Below are 17,323 nucleotides of genomic sequence, written 5' to 3'. Positions count from 1 at the left end.
CGTGCGGCAGCCGGAAGCGGAAGGAGCCCCCGCGCCGCCTCTTCCTCCGCCGGGCGCTGCGGGCCCCGCTGCTCTACCGAGGGTCCCGGCACCGGGGAGCTGCACCCGGGCGGACTTCCCCCGCGGGACGAGCTGACAGCCGGGCCCAGCAGCCCCGGGCCGCGTCCCTCGGGGCTTGTTCCATTTCCCCGCCTCTGACTGCGGGCAGGGGAGAGGCAGAGAGGCCGGCAATGGCCCCGGCCCACGGCAGCACAGAACAGGAGGGTCGAGGCCTTTCCCTGCCGGCCTCTCCTCTCCGGCTCGTTTCGTGCTCCCAAAGCTCCCGCCAAGGCTGCGTGGCGTGGGCTGGAGCAGCCAGGGGATCATCACACGTGTGTGCAGGAGCCCAGCTACACTGCTTTGGGCAGCTGGTGGTTCATTGGCACCTTTTGTGCCCCCTGTCCATCCCGTCCCCGGGAGCCCGGTCCCTCACAGCCCTGGGCTGGGGGAACAGAAGGGCGGGACCCCGGTCACAGACGGGGTCCTCAGCCAACGAGGTGTCCCGCCCCAGAGAAGCTTCTAGACCATGTCCATAAATGACTGGGGTGTAAAACAGGACCCCGCTCCCCGCCGTGGAGTGACCGTTTGGCTGCCGTGGGGAAGGTCGGATCTCCGCCTCGGGCAGGGACGCTGCCTGAGGAGACTTCCCGGGACCGAGAGCCCTCACCAGTCCTTGGTGAATGGTTATTTTTCCTGGAGGGAGCCCCTGACAAGCCACTGTTTGGGGTGCAGGCTCCCTGTGAGTAGGGCTGGGCCTGCCCCGCTGCTGTGGCCATGTGCTGATAATGGCCCCGATGCTCCGTGGAACCGGCTGTTGCTCAAGGTCCCTGGAGTGCTGGTGGGTTTGAGATTCCCTCCCTCCGGCTTGTGTTGGATTCTGTCATTTGGTTTCAACAATTTCTTCCCCAAAGGGCTGTGGGGCATTGGAACAGGCTGCCCAGGGCAGTGCTGGAGTCACCATCCCTGGAGGGGTTCGATGAACATGGAGATGTGGCGCTTAGGGACATGGTTTAGTGGTGGCCTTGGCAGTGTTGGGTTAACAGTTGGACTTGGTGATCTTAAACATCTTTTTTCCAGCCTTCATGATTCTGTTCTACTCCATTCTATATAGATAAGGTTGCTTCGAGCACCATGAAATCTCACCTTGAATGTTTCCAGGGATGAGGCATCTACCACCTCTCTGGGAAACCCTTTGCCAGTATTTTACCACCCTCATTCTAAAAAATTCCTTCCTTGTATCTAGTCTAGTTCTCCCCTCTTTTTGTTTAAAACCATCACCCTTGCCCTGAGACAGAAAAGAGGAGAAAAGGAGCTCCCGGGGCAGAGAAACGCAGAGCCCGGCACCCAGGGCACAGGGAGCGCCGTGCTGGGTACCCAGCGGCAGCTGTACAGAAATTCACTTTGCTAGAGCTCCGTGTTCAGAAAAAGAGACAGAGGAGTCAAACCAAAAGAAAAACTTTATTCAAATAAAGGGAAGAGTCCACCGGGCATATCCCTGTGGGGTCTCTTCCAAAATGCGGGGAACGCAGCCCCCATTGACCCCAGTTCCCCAGCCCTAGCTCCCGGCCGCAATGATCCCTCCTCCTTTCCCCATGGGCTGAGGTACTCGGAGGGTACAACCTTTCCGATCCGCCTGTTCCCCATCTCCCCTCCCCAACCCCCCAGTAGCTCGTGGTTAAAATTCACTTCCTTCATCTCCAAGGGTGTGACTGCCCCCTGGAGTCCTGCTTCTATTTTGCTTCTTGCACCAGCTGTGTCTCCAGGAGGGCCACCTGAAAGAGGAAAAAGACCACTGGGATTTGCCATCGTTCCTCCCTATGGCCAGACCCTCCTGCCACCCAGTGCAATCCTGTTCTCACCTGTCTAGAAGCTGGCACCTTCCGCTGGTCAGAGAGAGACAATCCGCACGCATCTGGCAGCGAGCGACCACGGCAACATCTCTTCAGCCTTCTCCGTTCACGTTCCACCTGCCCGTTGGGAAGGAGAAAGGGTCACAGACTCGGGCCACCAAACGAGTTGCAGAAGGACCCCTGCACATCAGGGCAAGGAGATTTCTGCTCAGAGACTGTCAATTGCACCTGAGAACGTTGGGGCAAAACGCACTCGAAGCAGAATATGGAGGAGAAAGGGCAAGAGAGAGTCCAGTGTGTGTGGACGGGGACACTGGGGCAGGAAGGGTGGTACCCCAGTGAATGTGCATTTGTGAAGGCAACGGGTGCCAGAAGGGAGAGAAAATAGACAGTGAGTGTGCACAGGGGGACGGGGAGAGGGCAGGAAACCAGCAGAGGGCTCCAAAGTGCTGTCTGGGAAACGTGTGGTGTTCCAGGGCACCGGGAGGTTTTGCAGAGGCAGGGAGAGCCCGTTTCACCTGCTCCAGGGTCCTCCTGAGCTCAGCGTTGTACTGCTTCAGCTCCGTCTTCTCCAGTTCCAGCCTTGCAACTGCTCCCTGCAGACATTCCAGCCGCTGCGACAGGCGTCTCTTCTCTGAGAGCCAGGAGAGCTGCTCCCCTTCTGCAGCAGCCTGCTGGGGATTCAGAGAGGAGATGGTGGAGCTGGTGCCACACGCAGGTTACAAGGGCCAGAATGAACAAGCCGGGGAGAGTGAGCGGGCTCAGGACTGGACAGGGCCAAATCCCTTTTTCTCCCCCTGGGCCACAGCCCAAAACAGCCCCAAACTCTCTTCCCAGGGGCCCCCTGCAGGTCACCTGGGAGAAATCCACACTCATTTGCCTTCCTGCTTTTGGGGCTGTGGCACAAGTACATGCGGAATGGCAATGAAGCCTTTAACTGGATCACGCAACAGTACCAATTCCATTATTTTAATACAGCGGAAAAGCTGTTCCTAAAAATCTCCATCTCTGAAAGCATCCTCTAAGCACCATCGGTGTCGCTGCTGTTCAGCCATCGGTATAAAACTCTACCGAGTTCCCTACATTAGTGTGGTCAACTGTGCCCTTGCCTTGCCATGGCAAATCCTCCCCAGGACACGCGGGCCAAGCTGGCCAGACAGGAGAGAACCAATGAAGGGAGGAAGGGAAGAAAGAAAAGAAAGAAAATACCCAACATTTCATTTCCCATTTTGGGGGGGTTTGTTTGGCCCTCTACTGTGTGGAGCATGTTCCAATGATTCTCAGCCCCTCTCAGCTCACGCCCAGTTGCCAAGGGCCTGTTCCTTCAAACCCCAAGCAGGCGGACTCACCTGCCCCTTCTCTCCCTGCTCTTCCATCTGCTGCCTGAGCTGCTCTACCTGCTGGCAGGCGTCTGTGAGCTCTCCCTGACTCTGGCGAAGCAGCTCCAGTAAAGAATTCTTCTCACGCTCCTTTTCTAGCACGGCCTGCACAGAAATAAAGAGCAGACAGGTTTAAACTTCCCTCACAAAAGGTCTGTGCCAAGACTCCAAGGCCGACGGGCTCACACGTTCTCCAGGCGCTGTGCTGCTGCTCTCCTGGGTCATTCTCTGCCCACGGGGAGACGCAGCTTCCTAAGGGACACTGGCAGGATAAACAGGGTCCCTCAGGGACTGAATCCACAACAAACTCTTAGTCAGCTCACAGGAAACGTGGCTCACTCTGCACGCAGGACCTTGGGCAGGACACAAGTGCTGCCAGTGGAGGACGGGGTTGCTTTGGCACAGCAGAGCTGGGCACAAAACAGCTCACCAGCCAGGGACTGAAAACAGCCCAGAAGACACCTCTGTCCTACCGCTCCAAAATCTTTCACTGGACTCCTTAAAAAGGTTTTTCGTTTGTCAACAATCCTGCTGCGCCCCTCCCCGTCCCCCCAAACACAAACCCCATCCTCGTGGGGATTCAGGCCTACAAACTCACTTTGGTCTGTAATGGACATGAGGCTATGAACACCTACCAGTAAACATCAAAAGAGGACCGTTAAGAGAGCAGTGAAGTTATTCTGAGGTAACTCTTACAAAACCAGAACCCACGAGCAGCACGACAATCTAAAACCAAAGGTCACATTTCTGTCTGGCTTCCCATGAGAGGACTCGTCCCCAGTCCCAGCGCTGGCCCTGCACGCGTTTCACCTGCCCAAATTCAGTGCAGGAAACATGCGGGGATGCTCCACACGGCCCCAGCCCCAGCCATCTCCCACAGCTCCAGCCTCGCGAAAACACACCAATTCTCCCTTCGCAGCCTTTACCTCTCGCTCGGCATTTTCACGTCTGGTTTGTTCCTCTTGCCGTTGAGCTTCCACAGCAGCAACTTTCTGCTCCATGTCCACCAGCTGCTTCTCGTGCTCCCTCTCTGTCTCTGCCTTCTCCTGTTGCCATCGCTCCAGCAGCTCCTGCAGCTCTGACTGGTGCCCTTCCCGTGCGCGTGCCTGAGGACGGGAGGAAAACGCTTCAGGATGGAGCCCCAGCCAAGCTCCTCAGAACATGGGAAGCTTCACCCTCCTTTGGAGTTCAGGCCCAAAGAAAACCCCTCTGTCCACCGAGAAAGGGCAGCAAGAAAGGAACAAAGTTCCCGTGACTGCAGCTGGCAGGAGGGTCAGGACTCTGCCCCATGGGAGACGGGAGGCTGGTAAGAGCCCCCCTGTGCTGCCACGCTCTGGGTGGGACCCCCAACCTGCCCTTGAACTCATCTCATGCCCACGCTCCATCTGTGGCTGCATTTCCTGTCCCAGCAGAGTCCTGTGGGCTCCACATGCCTTCGAGCACGAGCCATCGGCTCTGCTGCTGGTCCGGCAATGTGTGGCCTGCGACACGTGGTTGCTGCCATTTCACACCTCGGGCCGTTCCTCTGCTAAAGCCAGCCCACCGAGCTTGCTTGAGGAATTCAACACCTCTTGTTTCCTACCAGGTCTTGCAGGAGCCTCTGTATTTCTGCTTCGTGATCGCTCTGCCGAAGTCTGAGGGCATCGTCATGCTGCCGTTCTCTCCGCAAGAGCTGTTGTGCCGCGTTCTCCCGTTCCTGCCTCAGGAGAGATCTCTCTGCTTCCAGCTCACGTTGAAGACACTTCACTTCCCCTGCAAACCCCACAAGTGGCAAGAGTCAGAGTCTACCCAGACCCTGGTTCTGGCCTTACTGACCTTCAGCCCTTGGAGTTTCAGTGCTGGAGGGGTCTGTTCCAGCTCCTTCACTCCTCACAAGCACTGCGGACAGAGAGCTGGTTTTATACCATCTTGTCTAGGCAGGGGATCACCAGAAACAAAGCACATGGGGCCTCACCTTGTATCACGTCCTTGGCCTGCGTGACGGTGTGAAGTCGCATCTCCAGGTGACTCCGGGCGATCTCCAGCTGAGATACGCGCTGCTGAGCCTCAAACAGGCTGCGCGCCAGGGTCTCCTTCACCGGCCTGCGGGTTGTGGACACGGAGAGAAATGAGCTTCTTGCTCCTGACACCCACAGGGAGGGATCCCAGTGACAAGTGCTTCAAGATTCCTGCCCCTGAGAACGGAAGAGGGGCTGCATGGACACCCGTGTACAGCAAACATATTTCTACCATTTAAATTAGCAATGCAGGCCCCTTTGAGGGAACACCCAGGCTTTCCTTAGGACCCAGCGTAACACAGCAAGTCCAGCCGAATTTCATCTCGACAGCCAAATCTGAAATGGCTGCTGCCTGATGGATGGCACACAGGTAGCAGTTTTCCTGACAACGTGTGTGCCAGCCAGCAAAAGCCCAACCTCTGCTCACAGGTGCATCCCATCAGCACTTCCAATTGCTCTGCAGGGGGACACAATAAGCAGGTTTTTGTCCCCTCAAGATTCTTCCCTGTTCTGTCCCTGGAAGGTGAGAACATCCGCAAAGCACAGGGGACGCAACGAAGCCCCGTGCAGTGCTGACCAGCTCTGTAATTCCCGACAGCGAGTCATGTCCTGCCCAGGGTTCCTCGCCCTTTACCTGGCCTCTGCCAGCTGCTCGGAAAGGCCTTGTCTGTCCCGCTCCACGGCTGCCAGGCGCAGTTCCAGGGCAGCCTTCTCCTGCACCAGGACCTCCTTCTCTTCGGACACCTTGGCCAGGGCGAGCCCTTGGCGAGAGGACTCCTGGCGCAACTGCTCCAGACCAGTGCTGGCCGACTCTTGCTGCCGGGACACCTGGAACAGGACAAACCGCAGCTGGAGCCCTTTCTGTGCAGCTGTGTGCAGAGCAGCCAGCGCTGCTGGCCAGTGGGCGGGAGGAGAAAGAGCTCCTGTCCCGCGGGCTCCAAGTGTGAGAGCAGCTGCTGGTCCCGCACCGAGAGCCTGGGCTGCCAAAAGGCGCTGGCCCCGCTCACCGGCAAGTGATGTGCAAGGCCAGACTGGGCTGCCTGGGACCAGCTGTGGCCTCCCCAGTGCCCAGTGCAGGGGACGGTCACTGCCCTGCTCCTGCTGGCCACACCAGTGCTGGGACAAGCCAGGCTGCTCTTGGCCTTCTGGGACACCTGGGCACACGCCGGCTCATGTTCAGCCGCTGCCGACTGGATTCTGCCTCAGAAAAAGGATTCAGAGCTACACAGTTTGTTTCTTTTGCCACAGGTGACAGGAGTCGCCCCGCTCTGATCCATGGACAACACGATCACTGCTTTGCAGCTCAGCAAAAGCCACGGAAGAGGCCAACACGGACTGGTGGATTAGAAGAATCCAGAGAAGCAGAGGACAGCGCAGAGAACTGCAGAGCTGCTCCGCAAGCCATCAACGTGGTGCCAAAAAGAAGGGAACAAACCCCCTGTCCTGCAGGGCTACCGAGTGTCTCCTTGACACAAACCCTGCAGCAGCCAGCAGACACAGCTTCACTCAGCCAAGCAGCCAAACGCCCACCCACAAGCACCAGCTTTTTGGTCTCACCTCACTGAGCTGCTCTTGGGTTTCTTCCTTCTCCTCTGCCAGTCTCCTCAGCTGCACCCGCAGCCCCTCCTGCTGCTCCTCTGCTTCCTGCAGCAGCTGCTCCAGCTGGGCTTTCTCTGCACAGAGCTCTGCCTTGGTTCTTTCACACCAGCTCAGCTGCTCCTGCTCACAGACTCTTGTTCTCTCCAGCCCGGCCACTTTCTCTGACACAACCTCATTCTCTTGCTCCAGCTACAATCACAGAAGCAGAGAGCACATCAAAGACAGGAACATTTCCTAGGAAGGAGCTTTGGCTTGGACAGGACAAGGAACAACATTTGCACAGCCAGCCAGTCCTACTGCTGGAAGGCAAGAAGGCTGAGAAGCAGCAGCAGCTGGAGACAAACAGCTGGCAAGAGCTTTGGCAACTCTACTCACCTGCAGCACAAGGTGGTTCAGCTGCACTTTCTCCACTGCAAGAGCTTCATTGATACTGCTCATGTTGGCTGCTGCAGCACGGAGATCAGCTATTTCTACACTCAGCTGCTTCTGAGTCCTGGTCAACTCTGCCACCGACTGCTTGGCCTGCAGAGACAAAAGAACAACGTGACAACAAGGGCAGGAAAATGCCCGACTCCCAGCAGCAACTCCCATCCCCTGGGTGTCTCTGACACGCTCCCAGTTCACGCTCCCAATGAGCACGTGGGGACTGAACACCCAAAGAGCCTGTGTGCTCTGATCCCCATTTCCCCAGAAGGACAACAACGGTTTCCCTGTCTTCTCCTGCCAGGAACAGCACCGGTGCTGGTCCTGCTGTCACAGCTCCCTCTCCCACAGGTGCTCCCTAGGAATAAGGTGACTGTACCTTCTCCAGGGCCATGGTCAGCTCGTGTTTCTCTCGCTCCAGCAGATCCCTCTGAAGCTGCGACTCCTCCAGCGTCTCTCTCGCCACTACCAGCTCACTCTGCAATAATGAATGTTTTCCTTCGAGCGCAGCAAAGTCCTTCAGCCTGGGAGACGGGGAAAGACAAGCAAGTTCTTAATCTAAAAGCATTGTCATCTCCAAACCAAGAGTACCTACTATGTCCAGATATGGCAGTTGGAGGGATTTCCAGCAGCTTTCTATTTACACCTGAGGAACGCTGGAATTTCCTGCCTAGAGCCACATGACTCTTTGTCATTGATGTGGGTGAAACATTTGTCACTGAGAAAGTAAAACAAGCTTCCAGAAATCACAGAACCTTTCCAAGTGGCTCAGGTACTCTCAACGGGTTCCTGCCTGTTAGTTCTCTCCCTCCTCTTGGATCCATCAGATCCATCGGATCCAAGACTTGCCAAAGTTCTCCTTCGGGTACGACAGACTCTGCTCAGGCTGGGAATGATTTCTGTGAAGCTCACGCACAAAGCACACGGAGGCGGCTCTGCTGGATGGCAGCAGGCAGCCAGCCCTGCCCGCGGGCTCCCTTCGCCCTTCTGCGCTGCAAATGACGAGCAGGCACAACTCAGCCTTGTGCGCTGGGCCCCTAAGGTCCAGCCATGCCCACCCCTGCCCCGAGAAAGCTCGAACGCTCACAGCAGCTCCTGCTCACGACGCGCTCTCTCCATTGCCTCTTGCTGCTCCACCTTGTCCCCCTGGGCTGAGTCTTCCTTCAGCTGCAGCTCCGTGTTCCTTTGACGCAGATGCGAGGCTTCTTGCTCCGTTACTTCCAGCTGCTGCTGTAGCTCGTCCCTTGTTCTCTCCAGGTTGGCACAGTCACTGCAGAGACAAGGCTCCGTTACAAGAATGAAGAGGCCGGGAGAGTCACAGATCCCGTTTTCCTCATCCCAGGATGGAGCTGTGGGGAGCACGGGGAGGAAGAACAGCTCTGGGCTCCCGAACTGGAAGCAGATTGCCTCTGGACCGCAGGAGAAGGAGGAAACGCTCACCTTCTGAGCGCTTCCACCAGAGACTGGAGGTGCTGCCGCTGGCTGCTGGACGTGGCGCATTCCTCCTGCAGCTGCTCAAGCCTCTGCTGCAGCGTCCTGCACTTCTCTTCCTGCTGCCTGTGCTGCTGCAGCAGGGAATCGATGGAGTCCTGCCTGGCAGAAAGCTCTTCTTGTAGGGCCTGCAAGCAACGGGCAGGGAAAGAGCACAAAGAAGCAGTGAGGAGCAGCAAAGGTGGCTCCAGACAGCCGGGAGAAGCAGTGAGCAGAGAGACGGCTCCGATGGAGGCAAAAGCTGGGAGGGGGGCTGAAGATCAAGGTGGGGGGTGGAGATCAAGGTCCCAGCTCTGCACACACCTCAGTTATATCTTTTATCAGCTTTTGCAGGGACAGGTTCTCCTCTTTGGCACTTTTACTCCACAGAACTTCATGTTCTTTCTCTAACCGACTGGCTTCCTGAGAACAGAAGGAGGAAAGGGTGGGCATGGCAGAGCTGCTCCCTCTGCAGTGTTCCCATCCTCAGCGGCACTGCCATGCCCAGAAGCCTCAGCCCTCGGGATTCCAGTGCATTCCTTCCCACATCTATTCCACTTCTTCCTCGCTAAAACTAAGAAGGGAAAGACCGACAGCTCGTTTCCATAGACTGTCAGGAAGCTGCCAGTGCCAAGGAATATTGACCCCAGGCACAACAGCCTTGGTGCAACCCCTGAGGAAGACACCGGAGCTGTCTGCAGCTCCCCTGCCGCTGCTGCACCTGGACTGACTGCACCTGTGCCAAACACACAAGGAACATTCTGGCAATGTCCCTGATGTTCCCCTACAGGTGGCATCTCTACCCCTCCTTCTGCTGAGGAAACCACACCTCTGTGTGCTACGGCTGGGGAGCAAACACTGGGCTGTCTCCCAGATCAAGGGAAAACACACCAGAATCTCCACAGTGTCGTCAGGTGTTTCCATGATCTTCTCCTTCTCCTCATTCTTCTTCTGGGAGGGTACAAGCAAGGCCGAGAGCTCCATCACCCTGCGAATAGAAGGTCCACGTGCCACTCCAAAAGCACAGCACACCATCGCCTGGGAAAGAGCTGAGCAGCTCCCAGAGGCACAGCAGAGAAAGTTCAACCCAGAAAATACAGCAAAGGCAGCATCCAGCTCTACAGGGTAATGAGCTTGAGGGTGCCAAATGGCCCTTCTTGCCACAAAGGTCTTCTGCACTCAGTCTTGCAAGGAACCGTTAGCACAGAGGAGCTACACTGCTTATGATGCTCCTGTGCACATTCCTCCCAACTGCTTTAGTGCAGCCCTGGGGAGGAAAAGGGCTGTACAGAGAGAGAGTTCTCTTTATGCTGCTCTCCATTTCTCACCAAGAATCAGCTAACAGCAAAAACACTGTGCTATGCAATCTCTTTGCCAGTCTGGTCTTACTCAGAACAGCTTCTGTCAGTCTGACGGTTTTTCTGCCCCTTCTGTTGAAGGGAACAGTTTGACCAGGGACAGAAACGGGGCTGTGCAGCATGGGTGTGTTTAAAACATGAACACAGCTCATCTACGAATCACAGAAGCAGCCACAAAAGATCATGTTGGTAACAGCAAAGTTTAAAACAGCTTCACCTGTCCTGAAGCTCCTTCTTCTCCAGGTCGCCAGAGGTTGGACGGGAGCAGCTCACAAGCACAGCTCCAGAAAGCCTCATGTGCTCTGCCTTCAGCTCAGACAAATCTCTGAAGAGGAATCAAGAAAGAGACCGTGTTCACAGCACCGTCTTTATCAGCTCACTCGCTTCTGAAGCGCATCATTGTGCACCAGTCCCAGCTGGCAGGAAAGGTGACATCTTGGCTGGGATGAGCCGCTCATCTGGCACTTTGGCACCAGGACACATCTGGACAGTTGAGCAATGAGTCTGCGTGATCGTCGAGGATGAGTCTGTTTTCTCCTCAGAGATGAGAAGAAATGTGTGGGACGGCCAGAAGGCCTCAAGGACCTCCACTGACTCTCACTGACTGTGGCTGCTGCTCTAGCTTATTAACATACTCTCATTCAGTGAGATGTAAGGCAGATTTCCACCGTTCTATTAAACGGACTGCTCTACATGCTGCACGCACAGCTGTGGGGAGTCTCTTCCAGCATGTCCATGTGTGCCCGTGCCTGAGTTAATGTGCCCAAACATCACCACAGGCAAGTTCATCTGCTCAGGGCCTCGGCATTGCCCACAGCCCGAGCCCCTCAGTCTGGTTTGAAAACCTGCATCAAACCAAATCATTCCAAAGACAGCTAAACAGCTTCATGGCTTCATTGCTTCAGACTCTCAAAGGAGAAATCATGGCTTGAGCCACAATTACTGTAACACGGAGGCTCACCCAGCAGGTGTGAAGGAAGCTACAGCTTTCCTGCAAGAGCTCTGGCCTTCCCTCGTACTCACCGGTCAGTGGCAGTCTTCATCTCCAGGAACTGACGGCGGAAGGTCACCACCTGGCACCACAGGCTGAGGAGACGCTGATGTTCACCCCTGATGTAGCTGTCATACTCCTAAACGTGTCAGGACAAAAAGAAATGCCAGTCCAGCCTTCGCCAACACTGCTCGAGTCTTTCAGAGAGGAGAGAGCGCAACCCCCAGCACCAGGTCTCTTCCATCTCCCAGCCCTGTCTTCTGCTCCTCAGCACCAGCACAGCTCAGCAGAGCCACTGCTGCCACACAGCAAGACCTCTCGGCCAGAAATCAAATCCATTCTCACGCCGCTCTGGCATCACGGCTGATGAGCCCGTAGCCTTTCCTTACCTCGCGCTCACGGCGCCATTCACTCTCCTTCAACCCCAGCTCCTCCCGGGCCCTCATCCAATCCGCCGTCAGTTTTCCAACATCTTCTTTGAGGGCTGAATTAACCTCACTGGCTTTATCGAGCTGCTCCCGCAGGAGAGCGTTCACTTCTGCCAGATTCTCACACCTGGGAGAGGGAGAAACAGCAGAGAGGTCGCTCAACAACTGCTGCCCACAAGCAGCAGCCCCGGGATTTCCCAGCTCCCTCAACACTGACTTTGTTGTCAGACTCAGAGGCAGCAAAAGCGCTTCCTGGCATTAACTAAGATCTCTCTGGGACAGCCAGCTCAGCTGCTTCTCCTGGCTTTAAGCCTTCCATTGCCATCCACAGGTTCGGTTCTCCCTTCCTCTCAACTCTGATGATGCCCACAGTGAACATCTTGCCTCCCTGCCGTGCTGTCTGATCACTGCATCATCACCTTTCTCTACCACTGTCCTGAGCCCTCACCTACTGAACCCTGGAGCACCTGAGGCTGGAAAGGGACCTTTGGAGCTCACCCGGAACAACCCCCCGCTCAGAACAGAGCCATTCGGCACACAACACTGTCACTGCACCACAGAGAACACATCGTGGACCTTTCTCCTGTCACAGCGGCTCGTCCAGCCGCTTCCCTTGGGGAGAGCAGGTGGCACTGGCAGGTTTTCCCTCCCCTCCATGAGCATCCAGGGTACCGGCTATGAGGGAACGCTTCTTCCTTGTACCTTTGCTGCTCCTCTTCCAGCTGCAGCAGTGCTTTCTCCAGGCTGTGGTCTTCTGTGGCTTCCCACATGCCGGGGAGGGATCCCTAAGGCAGAAAGGAAAAGATTAGTCAAATTCTTTTGTTCCCTTCACTACTGTCAGCATCCATCGCTCTCCCCTCCATTTGCTGGTATCTCTGGAGCTCGTGGCTTCTTCCAGGCATAACAGTGTCGTGACAGCAGAGAGGAAGGGGAAGGGTGTCACTGCAGGTGACAGCTCTGCTCAGTCTCCCACTGTTGCACTCTCACAGCCCGGGATCCTCCACTCAGCACCACAAGCGCTCACTTGCACTTGAAGCCCAGGAATGCTCTCCTGCTCTCCTACTCTTCCTCTCCCAGGTTTACTTTAGCCGCGAAGCAGAAAGAAAAGCACAGAAGAGCCAGCTCTGTGTGCTGAACGCCAGCATTCCCGCCTGCCGAAATGCCGTGTTCCAGCCGGTTCTCTTTCAGAGACGGCCCCACAATGTAACAGGCAGTACAGACCTCTCCTGAGACCGAGGACAGCGCGTTACCCCAGCAGGAAAGCGCTCTCTCACAAAACTAAAATCCTTCTTGGTGGGGATTTCTGGACTGGCATTTCTGGGACTACTGGCTGCTCCAAGAACGGCAACTGCACACACACTGACGGGCAGAATTACAACGCTTCCCGAAACCCTCCGGTAGCAAAAGCCTGTTTTCCTGTCACTGTCACTCTGGAGAGGTGTTTTTTGCCAGTGTTAACGAACGCTATGTGCACTGTCTGTAGTCAGCAGCCTGCACACTCACCCCTCCTGCCTCCACTTGCTGCTCCAGCTCTCGGCACCGAGTCCGGTACTGCAGGACCTGGGTGGATACAGAGAATGAAGATGAGCGAATGCAGCTTCTCCCAGACGCGGCTCCTCCCGCATCCCCTTTTCTCTCAGTCTCTGCAGCCCAAGCACAGAACATTTCACGGCGCTGCTGATACAGCAACGAGAAGTCGTGACCATACGGGGAAGCTTCACCGCCTCTGATCTTCAGGCCAGCCAGACAGGGTTTCTGTCGCACACAGCACTGTCTGCTCATGTTAAGGCAGCGCTGGCCAGCAGAGCCTGCCCCATGGGCACCCCGACCCCAACTCGAGATTCCCACGGGGGAAAGGTCCCCCGGGCCCTGAAGGGGGGGCAAGGAGGGAGTTTCCACGTCGCTTCTCAAGCTCCGCCGAGCAGGTCAGCTCTGCCCCAGCCCCGCTCAGCCGCTGCACAACGCGGTTTCTGTGCAGCTGCACAACAGCCGCCCGAGCCCGTTCGCCGGCCGGGCAGCGGCAGCGAAGGCGGCCAAGGGCTGCCGAGCGGCTCGGGGCTGCCGGCGGGGGAAGCAGCGCCCAGCACGCCTGGGCGGGCCGGGCGGAGCGGGGCAGCTCCCGGGACCTCCCCCGAGCTCCGCGCTGGGCACCGTCCCGCCCGCGGCAGCTCCGGGAAGGAACCCGCTGGGGCCGCGCGTTCGCCCCCGGCATCGCCGCGGCCCAGCGCCCTCTCTGGGCGGCCCGGACACCCCGGCCCCAGCACCGCGGCCCGGCCCCGGGCAGCTCCCCTCGGGCAGGCGCCCCCGCTCCTCACCTTCGCCTGCAGCTTCCGCACCACCAGCGCTTGCCGGTGCTGCGCCTCCTGCGAGCTCTGCAGCCGGCGCCGCAGGGAGCCCTGGCTCGGCGCCGCCATGGCCCTGCTCCCTGCCGGGCCCCGCGGCGGGGGCTGCTCCGCGCCCTGCCCGGCGGACCGCGCTCAGGCGGCCCCGGGCCGCGGGCTGGCGCCTCCGGGGCGGGCGGAGCGGCTCCCCCTGCCCGCCGGGCGCGACCGGGAGCCGCGGGGCGGGAGAGCCGGGCTGGCTCGGGGCCGCTCTGGGGCAACGCTTCGCTCCCCGCTGCTCTTCTCGCTTCTGTCTCCTCTCTCCTCGGGTCTCGGTTCTCTCTGGTCGCTCCTGGCCGGGCCCGCCGGGCTGCGGTGCTGCTCTGGGCAGCGCTTTGCTCCACCGAGCCCTGCGCAGGGACCGGTAACGGCCCCGGAGAACGGTGCGGGCAGCACGCGCTGCGGCGGGAGCCCGGGAGAGAAGGAGCGAGGAAACGGTCCCGAGAGCAGAGCGTGGGGTGTGGGGACACTGGGGCAGGGAGGGGGCAGCGCAGGGACAGCACAAAAGCTCCGTGGGCCAGGGGAGCCGACGGAGCAGCCGCAGCTTTCTGCTAAAGCTCAGACTTGAGCCCGGGACTGGCCCTGGCGCAGGAGTTCCAGGCTGGGGCGCAAACCAAACGCACACGGGTGGCACTTGGGAACCTTTTCCTCCCTGTTTTGCAGCATGAACGGGACAGACTGCAAGCAGGTAGAGAACAGCCTGGGTGGGAGAGAAAACGGACAAGTCACAGCACCACGTGCTCTCTGAACTACACTTCACTTCATCACCTCATGAAGAAATACAGGAACCAAACATGACACACGGGGCTCAGTCCCCTTGGCCAGACTAGTCTGTTGCACGAATTCACTTATTCACCCCTCAGGTCAGGAGCTTTCCTGACTTAGAACCTCTCACGCTTAATCCGTGCTTCACAAGGGTGGCACCCACGGGCACACGCAGGGCCATGGGGGTACCAGAGGCAGCAAAGGGCTCAGGCTGGACACCCAGGGGCACACGCAGGGCTCTGGGCCACACCAAAGGGCAAACAGAGGGCCCCAGGAAGCACAGGAAGAGAAACGGAGGCCGTTGGGAGGCACCAAAAGGCTGTTCGGTGGCCCCTTGGTTGCCCCAAAAAACCATCCCTGGGGACATGGAAAGGCAAACAGAGACGGCTTGAGGAGATGAGAGGAGGAGTCCCTGGGAAAGATGGCAAGCCGAAGGCCGGTCCCTTGGTGGGACAGCAAAAGGCCCAGCAAGGGCCCTGGGTGGGAACCCAAAGGGCCATCAGGAGCCTTGAGGGGCCGAGAGAATCAATGGCCAGAACAAGGCGCAGCCTTCAACAGCACCGCCATGTGGGACTGTCCTAGGGCACGAGCACGGCTTTACAGAGCTGGACCTGCCCCTCCAACAGCCTGGCCGCAAGGCTTTCCAAACAAGGCAAAAGCCTGGGCTGCTTTTCCCCACTTAAGATTCCCTGTAGAACTGGGTCTTAGCCTGAGTGAGGCTGTAGGAGGTGTTATAGTTGAGTTAACTTTTGAACTGTATCCAGGGGTTTTCTGTGTTTGGTTTTGTGAATTGTGTCCAGGATGCTGTGTCCAAGGTTTTACCTTATTTTGAAGTTTTACAGGCTGTATCTAAGTAGATGTGCATTCAAGCATGATCTCATATAACCTTACCCTATTCTTAAAATTGACATAGTTTTATGAGATATTCTTTAAAACAGGTAACTTAGAAATAACTGATAAACATGCGAATGTTACTTAGCATCACTTATATAGACAGTTTGTGTTAGAATAGGTGTGGAATATGCTAACGGTTGTCAAGAATTGTCTGCTATCACCTTGCAGGAGAAGCTTCGGGAACACCTGCCCAAGTTAGAGCATGCTCCCAAACTGCGGGGGAAGATCAACACTTCTTGTCTGGGACAGCGGCTCCTGCTGCCTCAGACACCATCTTGTCTGGGACAACAGCTGCTGCTGCCTCACAAACCATCGTGCCCACCTCCACCCAAAGGAGCAAGCAACTCCCTGAAATGGGGGCGACGCTTAAGAATGGACGCAGCTTTGGGCAAGGGCCAAAGCCCCTCCCAACTTGAGCCAGGACTCGAAGGTGCAGCCCGTGTGCTCAGAGCTGCAGAGCCTCCGGAGATCTCTTCTCTGCGCCATCGGCAGCAAATCGGACTGGCGGCCGAGCAGCTTACAGCGACTGTGTCGGAGAGCTTGGGGAAGCACTTCGCATCCGGCACACCTGAGCCAGGGCCTGTTGCCGGAGGAACCACCGAAGCGGGCAAATCCAAGGAAGAGAAATCGGGGCAAGCTGAAAGAGCAGCTTCCGACAGAGCAACTTCAGGGGCTTTGCTTGACCGTCTGGCCACAGAAGTTGTCAACATTGTCTGCAGCACCTTGGAAGCCATTGGAGCCTCTCAGGCTGAAGGAGGCTGTAGCTGCACATGCTCTGGACTGCTGGAGCTTTTCAGGGGAGCTGTCTCCAACAGACGGCCGCAGCCACCCCGGGCGCCTTTCTCAAGTCCAGGCGTGGAGGAAGGACAAGGATTCCCCGGCGCACCTCAAGAGCAGAGCCTGGAAGCCGGCAAGGGAGCAAAGTCGCCCGGACCTCCAGGCGGAGAGGAGAGCCGTCCCGCTGAGGACACCCGCCCCTCCACGGGCCCACAGCTCTGCAGACAGCCCGTCCCTCCGGCAGCTCCGAGGGCCCCTGCCCAGACAGCAGCACGACGCAGAGCAGCGCGCGGCCAGCTGGTGGGAGGCGAGCCCCAGCAGCCGCGGCAGCAGCGAGGCCGTTAGCTGGGAGGCTTGCGGGCCATGTCCTGGGCAGGGCTGCGGCAAGAGACGCGTAGAGCCCTGGGCAGCTCCGCCAAGTACAGCCCCGTGCTTCCAATAAAGAGTTTGTTGCCAAGTGCTGGCTTGTGCCTGCCTTCTTCGCTGAGGGAGCTGCTCCTGCACCCGACGGGCGGCGGAGCGGCAGACCTTGCCACGCTGAGGGGTTTCCTGGGGCGGCAAACACCGAGAGAGGCCGCCCGGAGCCGGCAGCTCTGGCCAGAGGCGCCGAGGAGAGCTGGGCCTGGCCGGAGCCACGCTGACCGCCGCTCTCGCCCCCACCTGTCAGCAGCAGTGCCAGCCCGCAGCGTGTGGCACGGCCCGTGCGTGCGGGGAGGGCGCCGTCACCCCACCGGCTCAAGAGCCGAGCTCAGCTGGTGGTTGTCACCCTCCTAGGAGGAGCTTGGCCATGGTATCCAGCCAGCAGAAAGTTGTGTCCTCTGCACTTGCCAGGAAGGTCCTGCAGCAACCGAGGCAGAGCTGCCAGGGAAACATGCAGCCCTGCAGGCCTGGGGCTGCCGGCAGTGCCAGAGCCTTTCCTGGGCTGGGATGGCAGTAGAGACCAGAGCTGTGGGAGGGGTGACCAGGCATCCA

The 17,323-nt window shown here is 58.0% G+C and overlaps 2 protein-coding genes across 6 annotated transcripts; one reads left to right on the top strand and one right to left on the bottom strand.

The window, feature by feature from the left end:
- Positions 1-1,539: 1,539 nt before the first annotated feature.
- LOC136108457 (centrosome-associated protein CEP250-like) lies at positions 1,540-14,114 on the bottom strand. 4 transcript variants are annotated; one of them, XM_071815630.1, is made up of 21 exons: positions 13,850-14,114; positions 13,038-13,094; positions 12,237-12,319; positions 11,496-11,661; positions 11,139-11,245; positions 10,333-10,440; positions 9,649-9,745; positions 9,082-9,180; positions 8,728-8,906; positions 8,375-8,557; positions 7,667-7,811; positions 7,240-7,386; positions 6,823-7,053; positions 5,900-6,093; positions 5,223-5,350; positions 4,851-5,020; positions 4,195-4,374; positions 3,239-3,373; positions 2,408-2,563; positions 1,899-2,006; positions 1,540-1,811 (listed from the first exon to the last, which is right to left on the bottom strand). In XM_071815630.1, exons 1-21 carry the CDS (start codon positions 13,946-13,948, stop codon positions 1,770-1,772), a joined length of 2,814 nt encoding a protein of 937 aa, XP_071671731.1. In that variant the 5' UTR covers positions 13,949-14,114; the 3' UTR covers positions 1,540-1,769. The 4 variants fall into 4 exon arrangements, with proteins under 4 accessions (XP_071671731.1, XP_071671732.1, XP_071671729.1 ...); XM_071815631.1 differs by lacking the exon at positions 13,850-14,114 and adding an exon at positions 13,256-13,273; XM_071815628.1 differs by lacking the exon at positions 13,850-14,114 and having other exon boundaries at positions 13,038-13,316.
- LOC139829221 (uncharacterized) lies at positions 13,389-17,002 on the top strand. 2 transcript variants are annotated; one of them, XM_071815633.1, is made up of 2 exons: positions 13,389-13,459; positions 15,743-17,002. In XM_071815633.1, exon 2 carries the CDS (start codon positions 15,947-15,949, stop codon positions 16,694-16,696), a length of 750 nt encoding a protein of 249 aa, XP_071671734.1. In that variant the 5' UTR covers positions 13,389-13,459; positions 15,743-15,946; the 3' UTR covers positions 16,697-17,002. The 2 variants fall into 2 exon arrangements, with proteins under 2 accessions (XP_071671734.1, XP_071671735.1); XM_071815634.1 differs by lacking the exon at positions 13,389-13,459 and adding an exon at positions 14,390-14,778.
- Positions 17,003-17,323: the final 321 nt, after the last annotated feature.

Source organism: Patagioenas fasciata, chromosome 16, assembly GCF_037038585.1.
Source record: "Patagioenas fasciata isolate bPatFas1 chromosome 16, bPatFas1.hap1, whole genome shotgun sequence".
In the NCBI taxonomy this organism is placed as follows: domain Eukaryota; kingdom Metazoa; phylum Chordata; class Aves; order Columbiformes; family Columbidae; genus Patagioenas; species Patagioenas fasciata.
This window is presented reverse-complemented; position numbering and strand designations above follow the sequence as displayed.

Excerpts from the sequence above, each read along its gene's own strand:
- LOC136108457 (XM_071815628.1), bottom strand. The coding sequence starts at position 13,316 with ATGAGCAGACAGTGCTGTGTGCGACAGAAACCCTGTCTGGCTGGCCTG. Across the intron at positions 6,094-6,822 it reads CCCAAGAGCAGCTCAGTGAG|GTGTCCCGGCAGCAAGAGTC; the intron begins GTGAGACCAAAA and ends GTCCTGTTCCAG. Across the intron at positions 3,374-4,194 it reads GTGAAAATGCCGAGCGAGAG|GCCGTGCTAGAAAAGGAGCG; the intron begins GTAAAGGCTGCG and ends ATTTCTGTGCAG.
- LOC139829221 (XM_071815633.1), top strand. The coding sequence starts at position 15,947 with ATGGACGCAGCTTTGGGCAAGGGCCAAAGCCCCTCCCAACTTGAGCCA.